We start from the raw sequence: 20,240 nt of genomic DNA, 5'->3' as shown, positions 1-20,240 counted from the left end.
CTGTCAATATGGGGTGCTGTGTGTACATTAATGAGGAAAAAAATGAACTTGAATGATTTTAGCAAATGGCTGCAATATAACAAAGAGTGAAAAATTTAAGGGGGTCTGAATACTTTCCGTACCCACTGTAAAGGTGTGAAATATTGTTTCTTATTTTTTTTTATTATTGTCAGGTTTTGAGGCTGTTTCACCAATTTGGGTCATTGCACCAGATAAATTATCCACTCCACTCACCATGACTCTCTAGGATATTAACAATGTCGGTGCACCACTGTGAAGATCACAGTATAAAAGCAGGAATTCAATGTTTTGTTGCTAAATGTAAATAGATCGTTGTTCATTCAAAGATTAGATTTGTTTTTAAGCTATCAAAACATACTGTTAAGTAATAACAAATGTTGAGGGTGTTTTTTTCCCAACTTTTTAAAAATTTGTATGCAAAACATACCAGGAAGTAGCTAATTAATTATTTGATTAATTGTTCATAAAAAGTTGGCACATAAACTATTAAATTAAGGAGAAAGTGTTAAATATATTGCCAGGGAGTTACCTTTAAACATGTCACCATGATGCTTTTTTTTACACTGCAGTGGTTTTAACTCCTGAAACTGCATCCATGTAACTCAACATAAAGACTCATAAATATTGTGTAATCAGAAGGTCCTCTGCAGCTCAAGTTCATTCTATTTTATTATTGCATAAACACCATCATTTCACAATATCTCAATCACTTCTGTGCATCTCATTGTACAGCATTTATTCTACACACCTTAAAAAAAAGCTTTTTCTAAACTCTGTTTTTTGTTGCAGGTACTGACCAAACTGTCCAGATTCAGAGGGATTTTACTGCACTGATTTTCTTTAGAGTCCATCAAAGCCTGAGGTGTGTTGCCTGCCGTCACCATCATCAGCTCCTTGGTGCATAGAAATACAGTGTTGCATTCATTTCTCACAATCATGAGTTCATAAATTAAATCGACTTTTGACTCTCGCTCACTCACACAGTCACAGGCACACAGTCTCTGCGGGGGGCAGTTGGATCGAGGCAGAGCTCATCAGCCCTGGAAGGCGTGGAGCTCCTCCTCACTGAAGCCCTGCTGCTTCAACAACCTGAGAAACAAACAAGCAGGTGAGGACAACAAGGCGAAAAAATGCTGAGTGAAAGAAAGTGACTTAGTACATTCTCACTAAGAATATCACTGCTACAGAGTATTAAATTATGCATATTCATATATTTTCAGTCTTGGAGGTTGCTGTTTAGTTTGTTTACAACTTGTCTGATCAGGTTGTAAACACAAAAGAGCTCCCTTACTTACTTTGGAGGACAATGAGGACTAATAGAGATTGTTGCTTAATCTTCAGAAATAAGACTTAAATTGTAGTAAAATGGAAATAACTCATTAAGATGCACTCTTTTCTCAGAGCACCGGGACAGTGAGGTAAAGGTTATGTAAAGGTGATATTACACACCCTATTGTGAGCTCTGTGAAGGCAGTGGGGCCGCACACACACACATAGCATTTGGAGCCCTCTGGCCTGTTGAGGAAATCCTTGAGCATGGACTCATCCACCCGACCCTTCAGACCTGTCCAGCTTTCACACGGATCAGAGAGGACGTACTCCACTTGAAACCTGACACACACAGACACACACAGACACACACACACACAGTGTTAAGATGTACAGAGACGTTGAGGTCTAGATATAGCAGAAAAAACTTGTTAAGCTGAAAATATTTCCATTAAATGCACAATTATTTATCTCTCCTTCCTATTAAATTTTGTTGCAACATGTGTAATGGTGTACACACATGTACACACCAGTGTGTGTTTCAGGGCTGCTGTGGCTCAGAGGTACAGTGGATTTTCCACTAATCCGATCATCGGCAGCTCAATCCCCAGCTCATGTCGAACATGTCGAAGTATCCTTGGGCATGATACTGAACCCCAACTCGGTCCTGATGCTGCATCATCACAACATGGTGCAGCTAACCACTGTAGGGTCTACCTGCAAGCTAACATTAGCTACTGGATTGCTTGCTGTTAACCTGCAAGCTAACTGTATGGATAAACTGAAGATTGCTAGCTTTAAAATTATTATTATATTATATTGTATATCACATCATTATGTATATTTGAACCAAGCAATCTTCAACTAAAACATACAGTTAGCTTGTTAGCTAATGGCAAACATTCCAGAGGCTAACTTAGCTTGCTAATAGTCTGTTTGGGATGGGGTCAGTAGTTAGCTAGCTAGCTACAGCATACAGCATACTCAGTGTGGATTTCAAGGGTGCAACAGTTTGCCACTCATGACGCCGCATAGATTCTTATAAATGCATGAAAATGATAACACTTTACTTAACACCAACAATGATACATTATGATTAAGCATAAATTGTTATGAATGCATCCATATGTACCTCACTTTACTCAACACACACAATGATAACTTATAACACTACATAGACTGTTACAGCACACTGAGTCATCACTACAGTTAATTGTTGATGTGTGTATAGATGTTTATCATGTATTATAAGCCCCATAATTCAGCCTTTAGTGCATAACTAGTCAAAAGCATCCATAAGACCCTTGATACTTAAAAATCACATCTATAATGCTTTATGCCTATTGATATAGTGCAGTAAGCATTATGTGTGTATATGACTGTAACCATAAAATATTATAAATGCATTATAATTCACTATGACTGCCTTCATCATGCACTATAGATGTGGTCTTCATACTAAGTGTTACCACTACAAAATTTGAATTAATAAAGGGTAGACTGTTTACCACTCATCATTTCTCTTGCCCTCTGTGCCTATGAATGGGCTTCTCTTCAGCGAACGTCTCAAAAATCTCTTCTTCAAAAGGACACACTGAGCTGACCTCACACCGCTCCCTTACATGCTCTACAAATTTAATTTCTAACAAATAACATTTGCAGGCCTGGGTGTGACAGGAACAGTGTGCAACAGTGTCTTTGTTTAAAAACAAACACTCAGCGACCGTACCTCTCACTGTTAGCAGCCAGCTCATCCAGCTCACAGCGCCACAGAATGTCCTCCTCTCGCCGGTTAAAAAAGAGCAGCTTGGTTTTCCTGAGGACACACAAACAGGATTTTGATTTACAAGCGGGTCAGTGGGACAAACAGAAGAATAGAACACACTCGGCCTGTTTCTGAATATCCTACTTTGCATTGAAAAAGTTGTTGATGACGACAGGGACAAGGAATCTTTTTTTCCAACTAAAGAACAGATTCTCAATGCAGGAAATACACTTTTTTATGTTTCTTGTTATTGTCATTAAATGTTATTAAACTACTTTAAATTTCACAACAGAAATATTTCACCTCACAACACTTTCGACAGTTCGAAAACTTGTCATTTAAATCCAGTGTAATATTATAAAATGTAATATTAAGAAAAATACATTTAGATCATCTGCATGTTTAATCCTGTGCTGTTGTGGTCTTTAAGTTTATCCGATCTCCAAAAATTGCCATTGTTACTTTTATGTAGAAGTGTTAAATTACCATCAGATTAACACTGATGGTTACGTGTCTATAGGCAATATAGTGAAAGAGAATTGCAGAAAAATGAATGAAACTGCATTTCTTTGGACATCTCTGGCCACACACTCAGACAATAAATACCCTTTTTCCACACACGTAGGTTGACTGGGCTTGCTAATGACGTTCTGTAAATTTGTTATTGAACACATTTTATTTCCTATACATTCTTTATGATAAAAATCCCCTGTTATTTTGTTATTTAACCCTTTGAAACCTGAGCAAATTGGCCTGATTTCTCACAAAAACATGGAAAAAGGCAGGGGTCACTTTACAACAAATGACCCAAAAATTGGCAAGAAAATAGTAAAAATCTACAGAAAGTTGCCTTAAATTAGCACAAAAAAGAAGAGACCAAACACAGGAAATGAACTGAAAAAATAAAATATAAATAGTAATAATTATAATATTTTTATTAAGCTTTAATCTAATTGTAAATATATATATTTACAATGATTATAGTTTTCTTAATGTTTTTCCCTTTTCTCTGTTTTTTTAAAGCTAATTTTCGGGTCACCGTCTCATCACCTTTCACAATTTTTTAAATTTAATTTCTGAGACATTTCATGCCAGGATGCTGAATAAAGCAGATATCTAAAGTGAAACGGGATGCAGAAGAGAGCCCAAAGTCCAAAGCACAGAGAGGCAGTTAGGAGCTACAAAAGCACTGAGAGCTGAACACACAGAGACTTTAAAAACGTCGCTCCCTCTGCTCTCCTGCACAGACAGAGGTGAGTGCGGCTAGCTGCAGTTGGTAATAACTTCACCACTATTTTTAATGGTGGCAGTCAGGTTTACTTTTGGTCCTACTCCAGAAGGCTTTCCGCATCTTAGCTGATCATGGAAAAACAAATTGGCGTGGCACCACTTGTTTGACTTGCCGCCGCCAAAAGTGTAAATGGAAAAAGGGTAAGTGTTGTGATAGTTCTTACCTGATGGTGTCGCTGTTGTGTAGCGCCAGCTGGATGAGGCGAGCCATGGGCGTGAACCCGGTGCCTGCTGCTAACAGGTAGAGGTCTGTGACATCACGGAGGGGCCGGACACTGAAGGTACCCTCTGGACCACTAACGGATATACTGTCACCTGGAGAGGAACAAGAGAGAAGTGAACAAAAGCATAATCACGGATCACACAGTGCTGCAAGAGAAAAAGATCTGGACAGTGAAAACATCACACGGAAGGGTGGAGTGATCATTTTACGTGTGTAAAGTGACAATATATAAAGTTTAAGAGCAGTCCACAACAAGCACTATATCTACAAACATAACTATAACGATAACAATGTGAGCATCCACACTGATGAACAATAACGAACTGTAAACAGCAGCTCAGACCACACGCCACACGGGAGGAACACTTTATTGAGACAACTGTCGTCTTTTGAAGACAAGTTTCATTCATACTTTGGTATAAGTCATCATCAGTTTGCAGACATTGTGGCAATGGTAAGAGAGGACATCAGTAAAAACAAAACCACCTTCAGAGACCCCATCGGTGCCAGAGAGCGTTTAGCTGCATGTCTCAGGGAAAAATGACTTTTTTTGTGTCATTTTCAGCCCAATAATAAATCACATGGCCTTTAACAGCCTTGATCAAGTGAATATACCATGTTAAAGGTTATAGCAAAACCTCAATAAGAGAGATAAAAGCTGCAATTAAGAAGGCAATATTGTAAGCACTTTTATTTTGTAGAAAAATGTCCCTGAAATGTGCTGATGACACCTGAATTGAACACTTTAAATTCAGGAATTAATTATGTAGCCTATAAATCATCCTATTAAGGCGATGTTTTTAATCAACACTATGGACTTGTGTCTTTCATCTTCTTCTCCTGATAGCACTCGACAACACCATCTACTGGCCAGAATATGCTATAGTCAGAGACTGATGAATTATTAATGACTAAATTCACAAGAATAAAAACACAAAGAAAACAAACAGTAAAACAGTTCACAGCCTTGTACATCTTTTTCAATAGCAAACAGACATTTTTGGGCCCAGATTAGATGTTACGATCTATGTAGTATTTCTATCCTTCATGAAGTCGCTCTAGGAGTGATCCAGACTTTTGAAGTTTTATCATAACCTCACAGAAAAAAATTGCATTATCTCTTGAATGTAAAAAAAATAACCACCACAGTTCCTGATAGAGAGCATATGAAGGTACAGCAGGAGCAGGAGACGAGCATTACATAACATCTCCAGGAGAGTGGTAATGTAAAATAAATACCATTAGAGCCGTTATTGTGGCGGTATTTAAAAAAGCTTGAGGACAGCAGCATAATAGGACTGTTTAAGAAAGGGTGGACTGAGGGACAATTCAGCCAGGATGAATGGCAGAAAGAGACAGATCATTTTACAAATATTTCATCTGTTTCAGCGTAGCGGAGCCAGTGCACCATCTCCTCCCAGCCAGCAGTGTCCTGGCTAAGTGAGGTGGAGGGACTTCTCTTCATATCATGACATTAACAATTGTCACTTCATGACAGCGTAAATGTAACGTACATTTAATTCTTAGGGCCCGCTTTAACATTACAAACACTGATATTGCTCTGCGCACAAAATACGCTTTTAAAATTAAGCTTTAAAAAATATGATACATTAATATTTTTTTTACTTTCACTGAGTTGACTTTTTGAACAAACATCAGTCTTACTAATAAATATTAAATATCCATTAATTTTCAAAATTTTAACCCTTTAAATGCCAGGTTTTTGTCATGTTACCTATGTTTTTAAATTAAAAACCACAAACAAAAAATAATTATATTTAATATACTACATGCTAAGTAGATTTTCTGTTTTTTTATTATGTCCTGGGATATGTTAATGATTAGCAGCAACATTGATTTTTATCCTTTTTTTAACTCATACCTCTCTGCACACAAATACACTTTTAAAAATCAAGCTATAAAAATATTATCCATTAATATTATTTTCTACTTTTACTGAGTTCATTTTTTTAACCACCATCAGTCCTTATGAAATATTTTAAATATTTATTTATTTTCAGAATTTTAACCCTTTAAATCCTTTAATGCCAGGCTTTTGTCATGATGCCATCATGTTCTTAGATTAAAAAAAATATATATATTTTCAAAATACTGCATGCAGTGTTTTTTTTTTTTTTTGAATTATCACAGGCTGGGATATGTCAGTGATTAGCTGCAACATTGATTGTGACAGTGCACTTTGTTGAAACAGCATTTTCTCCATATGCCCAATATGATAAAAATTGTGTCATCAGGTAGAAAATGGTAAAAATAACACATTCCAAGGCGAAAGCCCAGAATTACACCCAGAAATAATACAACACATGTTTTTATGCTTTGATGGCTGTAAGATCAAAAATGTCAGTTTGAATGGGTTTCAATGATGCATTTTTTGCACTTAACAGTCTGAATGTAACAATTTATTTTCCACAGTGTATTTTAGCCTTATTGTAGGAGCTGAGCTGGAAATCAAGAAATTGAACAAAAACACACTGTCTTGGCAAAATGTATTCCATTTGCATGAACACAGCCAAAATGACCAAAAAAAATAAACAGTCCCTTAGGGAGACGTAGTGCTCATGTATGTACATCTGACTCAGAGTCTCTCTGTCACATTACCCTCCTCCCTGTCCTCACATGACACACTGGCTGTCACTTACCGATGTGGAGGCTGTTGAAGTGTGGCGTGAACACTCCGTCAGGGTAAACTTTGATCATGAGGTAGAGGTCTGATTCCTGTGAGGAGTGGTCAGAGGCAGCTGCCAGGTTCTGATCTACTGGAGTGTATGGCCTCACTACCTCTGTGTCTGGATATGGACAAAAATAAGTCAGTGAAATGGCTTATATTATGTATGGCAGGACATTCTCGACTTCTGAACCGTAACTAACTAATGTACATAGATCATTTCATCATATTTGTGTTAAAGCCAACGTGTTAATCACTGCATAAAATATATATTTTTAAATAAAAGGATCAACTACAACTACAATTAAGTACATTTTAGAATCCTTTCATTTTTATAAAATATTTACTTGAGCGCCTTGGTGGACAAGTGCTTTCAGCTCGTGCCTCGTGACCACGAGTTTATTCCAGTTTGTTTGAAAAACAGCTGTTTTTGAGTGTAGCAGACACAGAAGACACTCGGCGTGTTCTGTACAGTTTAGTGCATCTACGTGGTTCCTTACCTTGAATGAGGGTTTTGAGGTAGACATGTTTTCCGACAGGCACGTGCATGACAGACCCACGTGGAAGCTGCAGTCTGAACACTTGGGTGTTGTGGTTCACTTCAGTCTTTGACACCAACACACAATCCCTATAGTAGAGAGCTGGACAAAGGAGAACACTGTAGACTCATTGTGAGCTTTAACCTTTTCTTGCATTCCTGATGAGCTAAATGTGCTTGTATTCACTGCAAATGCAGCAACCACCACTGTTTATTTTTTGTGTGATTCTGCAACTTAATTTCTCGCACCTTTAACGCTTTTTTAACACTGAAAAACCCACTAAGAATAGGTGATAGACTCCATTCCCATTGCCAGTGAACCAGTGGCGTGTGCATGGCTTTGCAGTAGGTGCATCTGCCTGTCTGTTTTTTTTTATGTTTTTACTGGTGTGTCACACTTGATGTCATGAAGGCGGAGGTTAGGTTATGTTTATGGCTTTAATTTGCTTACTTGACATCACACATCTTTCAAAGCAACCCAAGTCGACGTGTCTCAGAGCTACATTATGTCAATACCTAATTACATAAAATAAATTAGCAGAAGTTACATTATGTGGAAGGTTATCTCTGGAAGATTACAGTTACAATTATGTTCATTACACAATAAAAAACCACCTGACTTTTCAAAAACTTCTAATGATTAAGGAAAATGAGATTGTCAAATTCCATGACTTTTCCAGGTTTTCCATGACCACAGGAACCTTTTATCACTCCTGATCAGAGCTAGAGCCGATAAATACCTGTGAGTACTAGGATTTGTCCCATAAAAGGATGCCAACTGTATCTTCTCCCACTAAAAACAAAGCCAGATTTTAGAGGGTGTTAGTGTATTTTTGTCCAGTGGGAAAGGGGATCTCACCTCTGTCTTTTTTGCGTAGAAATGTGTTGTGAAATTCCAGTGGTTGACCAAGACTGGTCCATTTTCCTTTAGCCTGTTTGCGTATGCTGACCTGGATCTTTCCCACTGAGAAGGCAGTGTGGACTGTTGAAGAAATGACCGTTTAAAAATAAGAACGTGGCAGTAACACACACTTTACAAATGTATCTACACCTTTTCTTCTGTTATTGAATCAAGCTGTTGTCTTACCAGCAACGTGTTCCTCAACTTCATCAGCGAGACCTGAAAGAGAATGGAAATGCAACTGATTTTATAACCACAGTCATGAGCAAATCAGCACGATACTGTATACAGTGTATCCATGTCTAATCTTGCATGCAAATCATGGTTGGTACTTTGGTGTCAGCATCTTGTCTAATAGCGTACTATACATAATGCAACATTCTAAGAAAGTTCAGCTCATCTCTGGGTTCAGCATCTGTATTTCAGGAAAACAGACACTGAAACAAAGAGTCTTTCTCAATTTCTCATGTGCATTTAAACCTCTAAAAACATGAGCAAATTTGATTTCATTTGAAAACATGCCGAAAAAGGCAATGAGCAACTTGGCAAGAGACGTTCTGTAAATTGCAGGAAATAAGGAAAAGAAAAAGACTTAAAACATTTTTTAAGGGGGGGGGGGGTGTTAGAAATGTCCAGAAAACCATATTTCTAATTGTTATTATTAAAATATCATTCTTAACTATTTTGTCTATACATTTATTTATCATTTTTTTTATTGTTGGGCTGTTTGTTTGTTTTTTTCTTTCATTTTTTCTGGTCTTTTTTTTTTTTTGCTAAATTTCAGGGCAATTTTCTTGTAACATGAAACTTTTGACGTCTTCCCTGAATTTTGGAAAGAAATCAAGGCATTTTGCTCAAGTTCAAAGGATTAAATTTTTTAGCAGAAGACAGCATATTTAAATATTTAAACATACAAAGTCATGTCTGTACTCACTTAAATGTATCATGTAGGACATTTTCCCCAGCAGCACTTCCAGCCGTAATACACCCGCCTTCAGGTCAACGACGGTGCAGCCTGAGCTGGCGATCTGACAGAAGAAATAATCTGCATCTATATTTCATCTTCAAACACTGATCCAGGCAACTCTTTGGCCAGGCGACAACTTCAGTGTTCAAACATTTATTAAAATAGACTGCTGAGTAGTGGTTACAGACTCAAAGCTTTCTTTAGAAATTCTGACTGAAACTCTGTGCGATGATGAGACGGCAGCTCAATCATTGTCCCCTAAGCTCTCCAAACTCTCACATGGTTTGTGGCCAAAGGTGAAGTTAAAAGGGGGGCATTACTGCCTACTTGCATTTTCCACTGCAGTTTGCACAGTATGCTAACAGAGCTTAGTGACTTATATGATGCCTTGTGGAAGTGTGTATGGTTGACGAATTGTTACCTTTCTTTTAGCATAAATGACCAGATGAACAGTCCCATCGGTTTGGAACCAGTCGAATCTACACAAACAACAGACAGCAGACAATAATAATGTCACTGAGTTTGTACAAATGTGTTTAACTTCGAGACCTGTCTTATATATGTTTTTAAGATGTGTTATGTTCTTTCATACCGTGGTCGAGCATCTTTGTCTGGGGGAGGAGCCACTGATGTAGGCGGGGCGAGGCTAGTTGGTGGTGAAGGTGGGATGATAGCTGAAAAAAATAAAACAGAACTATATGCAAACCACTTCTGTTACATATTATAAATCTTCAGATAGATTTCCATGCAACCACTGGGTTTCACTCCTGTTAATACTTCACATTAAACAACTGCCAAAAACACAACAGTTAGTTGTGTGTTTTTTAAAGTCCCTTTTCACCCTTCATTACTCATATTTACGTGTACAGCATGTCAGAGCAGCATCAGAGCTAATACTTATCGAGTGTCTGAGAGAAGGAAACAAACTTGTTACAAGCTCTCAGAGTGACACTGATCAGTTCTACTTTTGGGACAAGAGGGACTTTGTTTACATGAACACGTGACACATTTTTCTTGTTTTGCACAATGAATTGATATTACATGCATTAAAAAGCACTGTATTATATGTCACCATCTGCTGGTGGGTCATCATAATAAGACTATGCAGAATATGATGTTGATTCTTCCATAGAGGAGACTTGATCACCAAAATTAAAAAGTGGATGAGCTGATATCGGTATCTGTTATTGGCAAAATGAGTCGTTTATATATTTGCGCATAGGTTATCGGCAACAAATCCAATATCATACATCCCTAAATTTGGCATATTTTTTATATATAGGCAAGTTAGTTACCTATATCATGCAGCTACAGTGTGGTGTATACATAAGTGAGATTTTTGTTGCCTTTGATGTGTACAGTACCTCCGACTGCAACTGTCAGATGAGCCACAATACATCACTATACATACATCACACTGAAAATATTGCAATATATTGATATTAAACTTGCCCCATTTGTTTAATTAAAGAAAGAGAGCCTACAGTAACTTCATCAATGAGAATGGGGCACTGAGAGTTTTACCTTTAATAGCTGTGGTGGCCTTAGTGGCCATCCTGCCCACCAGGCACTCTTTTAGCATGGACTCATAGTTCACCCAGCGATGGACCTGTGCACAAACACATGCATGTCATCATGGGAACACATGTAAACCCAGGAAGTCACCCATAACCCTGCAGCACTCACAAGGCTGCCAATACAAATTATTTTCAAGTCTTTTCAAGTCCCAAGGTCTTTAGGCTTGTTTTTACAACTGCTGAGCTTTTTCAGGACAAGTTACATTCACTGCTCCTTTAGTTTGGCCTCAAAAGGTTACAAAGAGCAAGCAGGAATCAGTCTTTCAACAGTAGCAAATTCTGTATAAAATGTATTTTGTAAAAGGTCAACATGAAACCAGAAGATTCTAAAATGCAGAACTGCATCATTACCATTTATCCCTTGAGGTTAAAAAAATTACACGAAAATGACAGAACTCCACTGGCTCCATCCCCTTCCATACCTGGTCAAACAGGTCAGTGCCATCGATCCCAGCTGCCTTCATCAGCTCGTCCTCTCCACCAGGGTGGTAGTCCATGTAGGGGGTCACATTGTAAACCATACCTGAAAACACACAGAGCTATATAACATCCTATGCCAGTGTCCTCTGCTGACAGAAAGTAATAACAGCACACACACTAATATGATGAATAATGATGAAATAAAAAATACATAGAAATGAAATGTTTTTTTATTGGAGGGGGGGTTTGCGCCAATCACATAAAAGTTGAAAAACCCACATAACTGTCAATTTAGGGTGTGACATCTGTATCTAAAGATCACTGAGCCCCGTAAACAGTGTCAGTGCTAGTAAAGCAGACCATTACATAGACCATTACTGCAAGAATTCTCTAACTTGCTTAATACTACAACTAACATGCAAATGACTTTATTCCTGTGTTTCCCTTAACTATGAAGTAGCCCCCAGATCCATGTCAGACCACCACGCAGGCTCACCCCGTATGCACGTCCAGCAGTCATCTCTTTTGTTGTGTTTCTGCAGCTCTTCCTGGGTAACTTCAATCAGTCGTCCTCTGAGCCCTGTCAGGTCTTTGCCGCTCTTGGCAAACCGAATCCAGTCCATTAGACTGTGGCCGGGCTTCAAGGCCACCTTGAATAGACAAAGGAGAGTCATGGAACAGAGGAGAACCGTGTTATTATTTTTTCTCTTCCTGAGATGTGTGAAGGCACATCAGACCAAATTAAAGATACTGCAATGTCATGTTGAGTCTGTGTGGTGACACAGTACTAAGCTAGGTTTATGCTTGCTGTACTGTGTTTACAGTGTTACAGGTTTTCCTTCATTATGGCCTTATTCACCAGACCCCCCCCCAATATGATATTATCACAAAACTTAGGTCATGATACAATATTATTGCGATTTTAAATGTTTTGCAATGAGCTACTTATTATGATATTGGGATTTACTACCTATTTCAACTGTAAATTAAACAAAAACTTTGTGAACATCTGTTTTTTTATGTTGTTGGATTAAGCTTTTATTGCAGCATCATGTATCTAGATGACTGAAAAAACAAATGATTTTATTAATCTAATACGCTGCCAGACATTTAATTTGTATCTGCAAAATTAATATATGTAACAAAAATAAATACTTGGTGTTAATGTATCGATAAAATATCGCCATGCAAAATATCATGATGCTGTATCAATTTTTTTCCCACCACTCGTGGAGAAAAACACCAGACCAATATGATTCTACAGTAAAACTGATTTGATATAATAATAATAATAATAATAATAATAATAATAATAATAATAATAATAATAATAATAATAATAATAAGTATTATTATTATTATTATTATTATTATTATAGTGAACACAAGCAAGACAAAACTAGGGTAGTTAGGATAAAATTAAAACCAGAGGACAAATAATGCAAGAAGCAGGACATAAAATGCCCATATGAAATAATAGATAGATATAGGAGAGACTGCAAGCTCAATTTGCGGCAGCGGCACCTAACTGTGGCACCTCTTGTGGCACTCCCAGATGCCGCAGCTAGGTGCCGCTAGCAGTCGCAGCAGTCGCAGCAGATGCCACTGGTTGCCGAGAGGTGCCGGGAGGTGCCAGGAGGTGCCGGGAGGTGCCAGTGCTTGTGCCACTGATTGCCACGAGGTGCCGCAAGCAGTTCCTTTTTCTCCTCTTCATCCATGGAAAGGACAGCAGGAAGTTTTAGTGCCCCCTCAAACTGTGTCTTGCGGCACCAGTCAGCTCCTGTGTTTAGCACCTCCGCTCCTCTCATTTCTCTCACTCCTCTCCACTCTACTCTACAACAACAGTCTCCTATTTCCGTTTGCAAAAACTCTCACAGGCAGGGCAGCACTAGACTTTTTAAAAGCTCTGAAATACAGATGCATTACACAGCATTAACTTTCTCTTTGTCAGCTGCAGGAAGCTATAGTGGAAAATAAGAAAGCTGCCTTTGTAAAAAATGTGATTAAATGAAACAAAGTAGTGCAGAACTACAGCCTGGTGCGGGGCTTTACGTAGGGTCTGTCAAACACCGGTCACTTGTCTTCAGGCTGTCACATACAGGGGACGTGGACTCACTTCTGTGCTCGTTGTGACTGAGAAAACGCAGCTGCTTACCGCTCGTGGCCGTGCTGAAATCTGACAACGCGTGTGTGTGTGTGTGCGCGCGCTGACAGCCTGTGAATACACACACAGCGGAGAGACAGTGAGATGAGAGGAAGCTGATATCATCCTCATGTCCCCTTTTCGGCGGATTTTTCCGCTGCTGCAGATAATTTTGTCACCTTGTAATATATTAATTTTGTGAGTAGGCTATATTAAAAACCGCCAAACCGCGGCACACGCACTGGCACCTCGCGGCACCTCCTGGCAAGCAGTGGCACAAGCACTGGCACCTCCTGGCACCTCCGCCAAACCGCAGCACAAGCACTGGCACCTCCCGGCACCTCCTGGCACCTCCCGGCACGTCTCGGCAACCAGTGGCATCTGCTGCGACTGCTAGCGGCACCTAGCTGCGGCATCTGGGGGTGCCACACGAGGTGCCGCAGTTAGGTGCCGCTGCCGCAAATTGAGCCAGCCCCTGCTGGAGATATAGACCAAAAACAACAACAACAGAAGCAATTAAACCACAAATACAAGGAAATAAAATAAATGTAAAAAATAATTAAATAAATTAAATTAAATTAATTTAAAAAAGGTAAACTTAAAAGAAATAAAAGGACAATGGAGCTAGCAGGAAGTGTAATCCCTCACACCCTTGTGTTTGTGGATGAGGCTGGTTTCAATCTAGCCAAAGGAAGAAGTGGTGGCCAAAATCTAATAGGCCACCGCACCACAGTGGATGTGCCATATCACTATGTATGCTGCAATGAAAGAGTATGGTGTGGGTACACATTTACTCACTACTGGCCAAATCAACCACCAAAAACTCGTGGACACCCTCTACAGAGAGCCCTGAGAATGACAGTTCAGGGAAGTCCAACTGCAGTGACTGTGGGGGGGATGGAACGTTTCACCCTGCATATATCATCAGAGAATAGTTTGCAGTCATCTAATGTTGATGGTGTTCTTGACACCTGAATTCAATAGATGTTTTTCTGCATGGAGGATGAGGGTGTGATCAATTGTCTCGTGACAACATATCTCTGCTTGCTGCAATGGGTGCTGTTTGCGATGACATCACAGCTGAACATTGCAGGAAGACATGCAAGGGGATTTTACCCCCATTGCATCACAAAGGAAAAATTTATAAGGTGTGATGTTGTAAAAATTTGTGGACAGGACGTCCAGTGAGGTGTAGTCCTCACGGTAGCATTTTAGCTTTACTGTGTTACAGTATTACACATAAATTATTTTTTTGTATTTTATTGTCCTGTATAAGCTGTCTGTTTATTGTGGTGTAGGTAGGGTTGCAGCAATATTGGACATAACTTGACAGAGAATTTTGCCTCTATATTAGTTATATTCAAAAGGGATAGGTTTTACACATACACTTTTGAATAAAAACTGTTTCAAGTTTGCGTAACCCTTTGAAACCTGGGCAAATGCTGTTGATTTATTTCAAAAACATGGGGAGAAGGTAATGAGCAACTTCACAGGACATGGCCCAAAGTAAGCAAGAATTCTTTTTTGAAAGTTATAAGAATATTACCACAAAACAAGCAAAATAAATAATAATAATAATAATACTTAAATGTGGAAAAAAAACAACAAGAAAATGGCCAAAAATGTGCTGAAAATTCTCATTATTTTTAAATTAAAAATTAATAATAAAATTATCATATTATAAGTATATTTCTTTCAGTCAGTTACTTTGCCTCAATAAAATACAGTGGCAATTTCAATGGAAGTATAAGCACAACATGAAATGCAAAACTTACTGCTGAAATTGGCACACATTAGCATTTGGTTTGCTAGGCAAAAACAACATTCTAGTGCAGAAAACGTTCAGTGCCAATGAAAAAAAAAACGACAAGTTAGAAATGTGGATATAAAATACTTTTCCAGGGTCCATTGCCCCAGGCTGAACATTTTAAAACCATTGTTTACAAAATGCTAAAGAATTTTTATCTTTTATTTTTGGGGTACTGACTTTGTATTAGATAATAACTTTGTTTAATATGTTAAATGTTTTGGGTGAGTACAACCTTTTGCAGGTGAGCTATGGTTTGTGCTACCATATTATCTGTTTTGACAAATGCACCTAAAGTTTAGAGATGGTATTGCTTCAATAAATTAATCAAGAAGCAATTGAGGAAAAAGTAAAATTACTATTATTGTTGCTATTATTTGAAATGAATGCTATACTGTTGATAACGTGTATGATTATCATAATAAAAAATACTAACTGATAAAAACTAAATCATAACTGATACTGGTGGGAAATTGTGGTTTGTCACAATTCGCTCTGATGCCAGCATAGAGAATTGTCGCAAGTAGAAATAAATTCAAGTATAAAACAATATAAATATAAAAATATAATGCAGTGATGTAAATATTTAAAAATAAAGTATGACTAATATGCTGATTATGTAAGTGTGTAAAAATATAAATGTAAGAGTACAGAAGTAGACAATTAGCACTAATATGTGAATATATAATATTGAATATGTTTTTATAATATGGATAAGGATATATATATATATATATATATATAGATAGATAGATAGATAGATAGGTAGGTAGATATAAATATTATATATGAATATGGATAATGTGTAATATGTGTGTAAAACATTACACACAAATAATATGCTAATATGCAATGACTAAATCTAGTATGTTAATTAAAATATTGGATGTACAATGCTACAATGAAAAACAGAGGTATAAATTAGCAAGAATAACAATAAGAATATATATAATATATACAATGTTAAGTAATGAAATATTATGTTAAATTGTGCCTGTGAAGGATTTATAAATAAACTTTAAACTGTTAGCTTTTGGAAAAGCATTTGGTCTGTTGTTTCTAGAGAAGTGAAGTGTTTTTTGTTGTTTTTTTTGTTGTTGTTTTTTTTACCTGTAGTGGTTGGAGTGATGTCTTACCTTGTTCCTGCCGGACGGGGTGACCCGCTGCTGGGAGCAGGGCGCCGGGAAGGACTGGGTCGGAATGTTCAGCATGTTGTGAACGCTTCGGAAACAGCCCCAGTTTCGAAGAAAACCTAGTTAAATTGACCACAACGGCACATGAATGACAGTAACGCCCTGCTGTCAGATGTTAGCTTTACAAGTTCCTCCTTTCTTGTCACGCATCTCGTTTGAAACAGAGTTAAGCAATGCTGCTTAGCTAACAGGCTAAGCTAAGCTACGCTGGGCTAGACTAAGAAGACATTACGCGCTGACTGCCTTACGAGCTAATTATAACAAGCAACATATCGTCGGTTAATGGTGATATTTGCCGTGCTTATAAAATAAATAACAAGCATATTCATTCGTTGCTCGCTGTAGTAATAAATTGCGAGCTGACTCCTTCCTTCTTAGTTCCCCTACCACGTAAAGACTACATCAATTGTCGCAGAAATTCAGTAACGACGTCAACAAATTGCGTCATCATATTGCGACGGTCCTCTTTTGCCCTCTACTGTTCTTATTACAGATTGCAAACGAAGCCAGCATTTAAAAATGCCTCGGAAACAACACAGTAATGTGAGTTTCTTGAGGGAAATGTTTGGGGTTTTTTTGAATAACACAGATATTTTGACATGCACAGCAGGAGTAACACGGGTATATTAACATTAATAATGAATGCATTGGGCCCATTTTCCAGTGTGTAAGCAGGCTCCAGTGGATGATTTTGCATGCTCTGGCCTCAATGGAACATAGTCCTAATAAACAGTATTAATTGCTCCGGTGATTTCAATTTAAATTGATATAAGAAAGGCCAACAACCCACCTGAAATCAAATTATTGAATATATTGGTGAAAAATGAACCATTTCCTCCTCTGCTTGACCCACTTTCACTGTCATCATCGTCATCCTCTTCTGAATCTCTCTGATTTCCATCTGACATTGTGAAAACATAATATCTCCCGCTGCTTGTGTGTTATATTTATCTGCAGCCTATCCTTATACAGTATTCCTCAGACTTTCATCAGGGCAACTACAGCGTTTGCTTTTGAAAGGCTTATCTGCTAAGAGGATTCAAGGACTTCAAAATAAAAGTCCATGTGCAGCTAGTGACGATTCAGCAGAGCTGTTGTGTAGTTCTGATAGGCTGAATGGTTCTATTGGACCCTTTTCTGACAGCAGTTTTGAGTTGACCTGGCAGAAATAAAGCTGAAATAATATCAGTTCTATGCTGCTATCATCACACACAGTCCTGACAAAATAATAAGGTTTACATTTACCTCTTGAAACCTGGATCAACATCACTTTTTTGTGCTGCAATCAAATACCTTTCAGAAGTATTTAAACTTTTCTTTCAAAAACATGGGAAAAAGGCGATTTTTTGCTTATTTTTGGTTTCTTTCTTGTCAAGTTACTGATCACCCTATTCCAGTGTTTTTGGGAGACAACCAGTTGCTTGGATTTTAAAGGGTTAACAGCAGCATGCAGTTCAACATGTTGTTCTCAGCAGCCTCCTTCAGATGGCAGCAAAGATCAACGATATTGCTTCAACAGTCCTGAACATGTTTTAGGTGTTGCGACTTTTCATTGTTTTAGTTTTATTCCATGAGGACAAATGAGCAGACTCAGAGTTATGTCCCTTTACTGTAAGACACTGCAGACACATAGAAGAGTACATTTTAAGTCTTTTTTTTTTTTTTAAAAAAAAAAAAAAAGACTGTCAGCACACATTAATGTCCTTTTTAGATGCTTTTACTTCTGGGCAAGGTGGGGGGTGCAACCACATAGACCATACATTAAATTCAAATAAATACTAAAGCAAGGTCATATTTGAAAACCTCTGATGTGTATGTTTTTGGTCACTGCAGATAGGAATATAGGAAAATAGGAATGGAGGAATCATGCTCTGCCTTAACTCCTACATGGAATGTATCCCTATAGAGTAAACAAATCCATTGGTATAAAGCTAAAAAGTGCATTTAGTACAAGATATCAAATTACAGCCTTAACGGCACCACATAGTGGCCAAAAACATACACACATAATATATAAAGAGACAAAAGAATGGTTTCTCTCTTAGACTTAGATTCCCACTAAGACACATCTAACATCAAACTACAAAGGTGTTTTTAGGATTCACACTCCTGATGTGTATGCTGTTGGACACTATAGAGAAGATAGAACTGGAATGCAGTACAGATTCACCAAAACCAGAAAAACTATGAAGAATTGTACAAAGTGTCCCAGTAGGACAAATAGGGTCATATAAAGCTGCAGCACACATCCAGTTCAAGATATCAATAAGTCTAAACGATACAACTAAGTGGCCCAAAAAGACATACACATCATAAAGACAAAAAATAGTTATTTATAAAGGACACTAATGTGTGCTGTTTTTTCGTACATTGCTTTTTGTGTCGTGTCCTTTGAAAAGTCTTTCAAATGCAGTTTAAAGCATGCTCCTTTTTACCATGTGAAGTCTTTTTTTAAAAAAAAAACAAAACAACAAAGAAGCATTGGAACTAAATGCTCTGCCAGTGACGGGATGAGTGCATCAAAAAGTGTCATGTTTGTTAGTTTCTGTGACACTGTATTCCACCGCCATCATTTTCTTGTGTTCTACCTCTTTTTCTCTGTCCATTTTGTCACTCCACCCCTTTGTCACTCCATCCCAGCCAGCAGAGGGACAGATAATTATTATTTCAAAACCATTTGCCAGATCATTACCAGCTAATCCCGTGTTTGGTCTGATGAGTCACGCGCCTCATTTGCCACGGTGCGGGGCAGCTTGGGGCCCTTTCACAAACACCGGCCGAGGACCACCAGCCTGCCCTATGGGGCCACCGGAGCACTGGGGCTGGGGGTGGGGGTGATCCTCCACAAGACTCAGCAGAGTGGAAATGAGAGGATAGAGTGTTAAGTGTGAATCTACACAAGATGTTTAATCATTTATACTTGTGTTTGCCTGGAAAGACTTCAGCCACTAATTGTCATCATTATCTTGTCTAAAGCATTGTGCGTAAGCAGTCATGCATCTTCTTTTTTCCCCCCTTGCAAGCCCTCTCTTTGTATAAACTATGTCAGTTTACACTATCTACCTGGTTAACACTATAAAACCGCCAATTTCCCCTTCACTCTGTAGCTGTTAGGCAATAAAAAGGGGATGGATAGTGAAGTGTACTGCAGGTTTTGCAGCGTGCAACACTGTAAAAAAAGAAGAAAAAAAGAGAGAAATCTAGTCTGTTATTAAATACCAAACTCATATATTGCTGAAACAATTTAACTCTTTGATACCTGAGCAAATTGCCTTGATTTCTTTAAAAGAAATAACATAAGGGCTACAAGAAAATTAGCATTGCTCAAAAATATCAAAAAATAGTAGTAAAAAACCTAAAACAAATGAATATAAACATAGTTTTATGGACATTTCACCCCCATTTTTTATCATATTTTATAATCTGTATAAATCCAGGAA

General features: G+C 38.0%; 1 protein-coding gene across 2 annotated transcripts; it reads right to left on the bottom strand.

The window, feature by feature from the left end:
• Nucleotides 1-672: 672 nt before the first annotated feature.
• cyb5r4 (cytochrome b5 reductase 4) lies at nt 673-17,757 on the bottom strand. Of its 2 annotated transcripts, XR_015778077.1 has the most exons (17): nt 17,591-17,757; nt 16,744-16,859; nt 12,154-12,307; nt 11,660-11,760; nt 11,185-11,269; nt 10,253-10,334; nt 10,082-10,139; nt 9,628-9,721; nt 8,880-8,912; nt 8,652-8,774; nt 7,755-7,895; nt 7,229-7,375; nt 4,510-4,660; nt 3,020-3,106; nt 1,471-1,632; nt 1,002-1,110; nt 673-914 (listed from the first exon to the last, which is right to left on the bottom strand). XR_015778077.1 is itself a non-coding variant. In XM_042490280.2 (16 exons), exons 1-16 carry the CDS (start codon nt 17,706-17,708, stop codon nt 1,056-1,058), a joined length of 1,707 nt encoding a protein of 568 aa, XP_042346214.2. In that variant the 5' UTR covers nt 17,709-17,756; the 3' UTR covers nt 673-1,055. The 2 variants fall into 2 exon arrangements, 1 of the variants encoding a protein (XP_042346214.2); XM_042490280.2 differs by having other exon boundaries at nt 673-1,110; nt 17,591-17,756.
• Nucleotides 17,758-20,240: the final 2,483 nt, after the last annotated feature.

This window comes from Plectropomus leopardus, chromosome 11 (genome assembly GCF_026936395.1).
Source record: "Plectropomus leopardus strain MGB_pleo_1.0 chromosome 11, ASM2693639v1, whole genome shotgun sequence".
Taxonomy (NCBI): Eukaryota; Metazoa; Chordata; class Actinopteri; order Perciformes; family Serranidae; genus Plectropomus; species Plectropomus leopardus.
The sequence above is the reverse complement of the archived record's forward strand: the minus strand, read 5'-3'. Positions and strand labels throughout refer to the sequence as shown.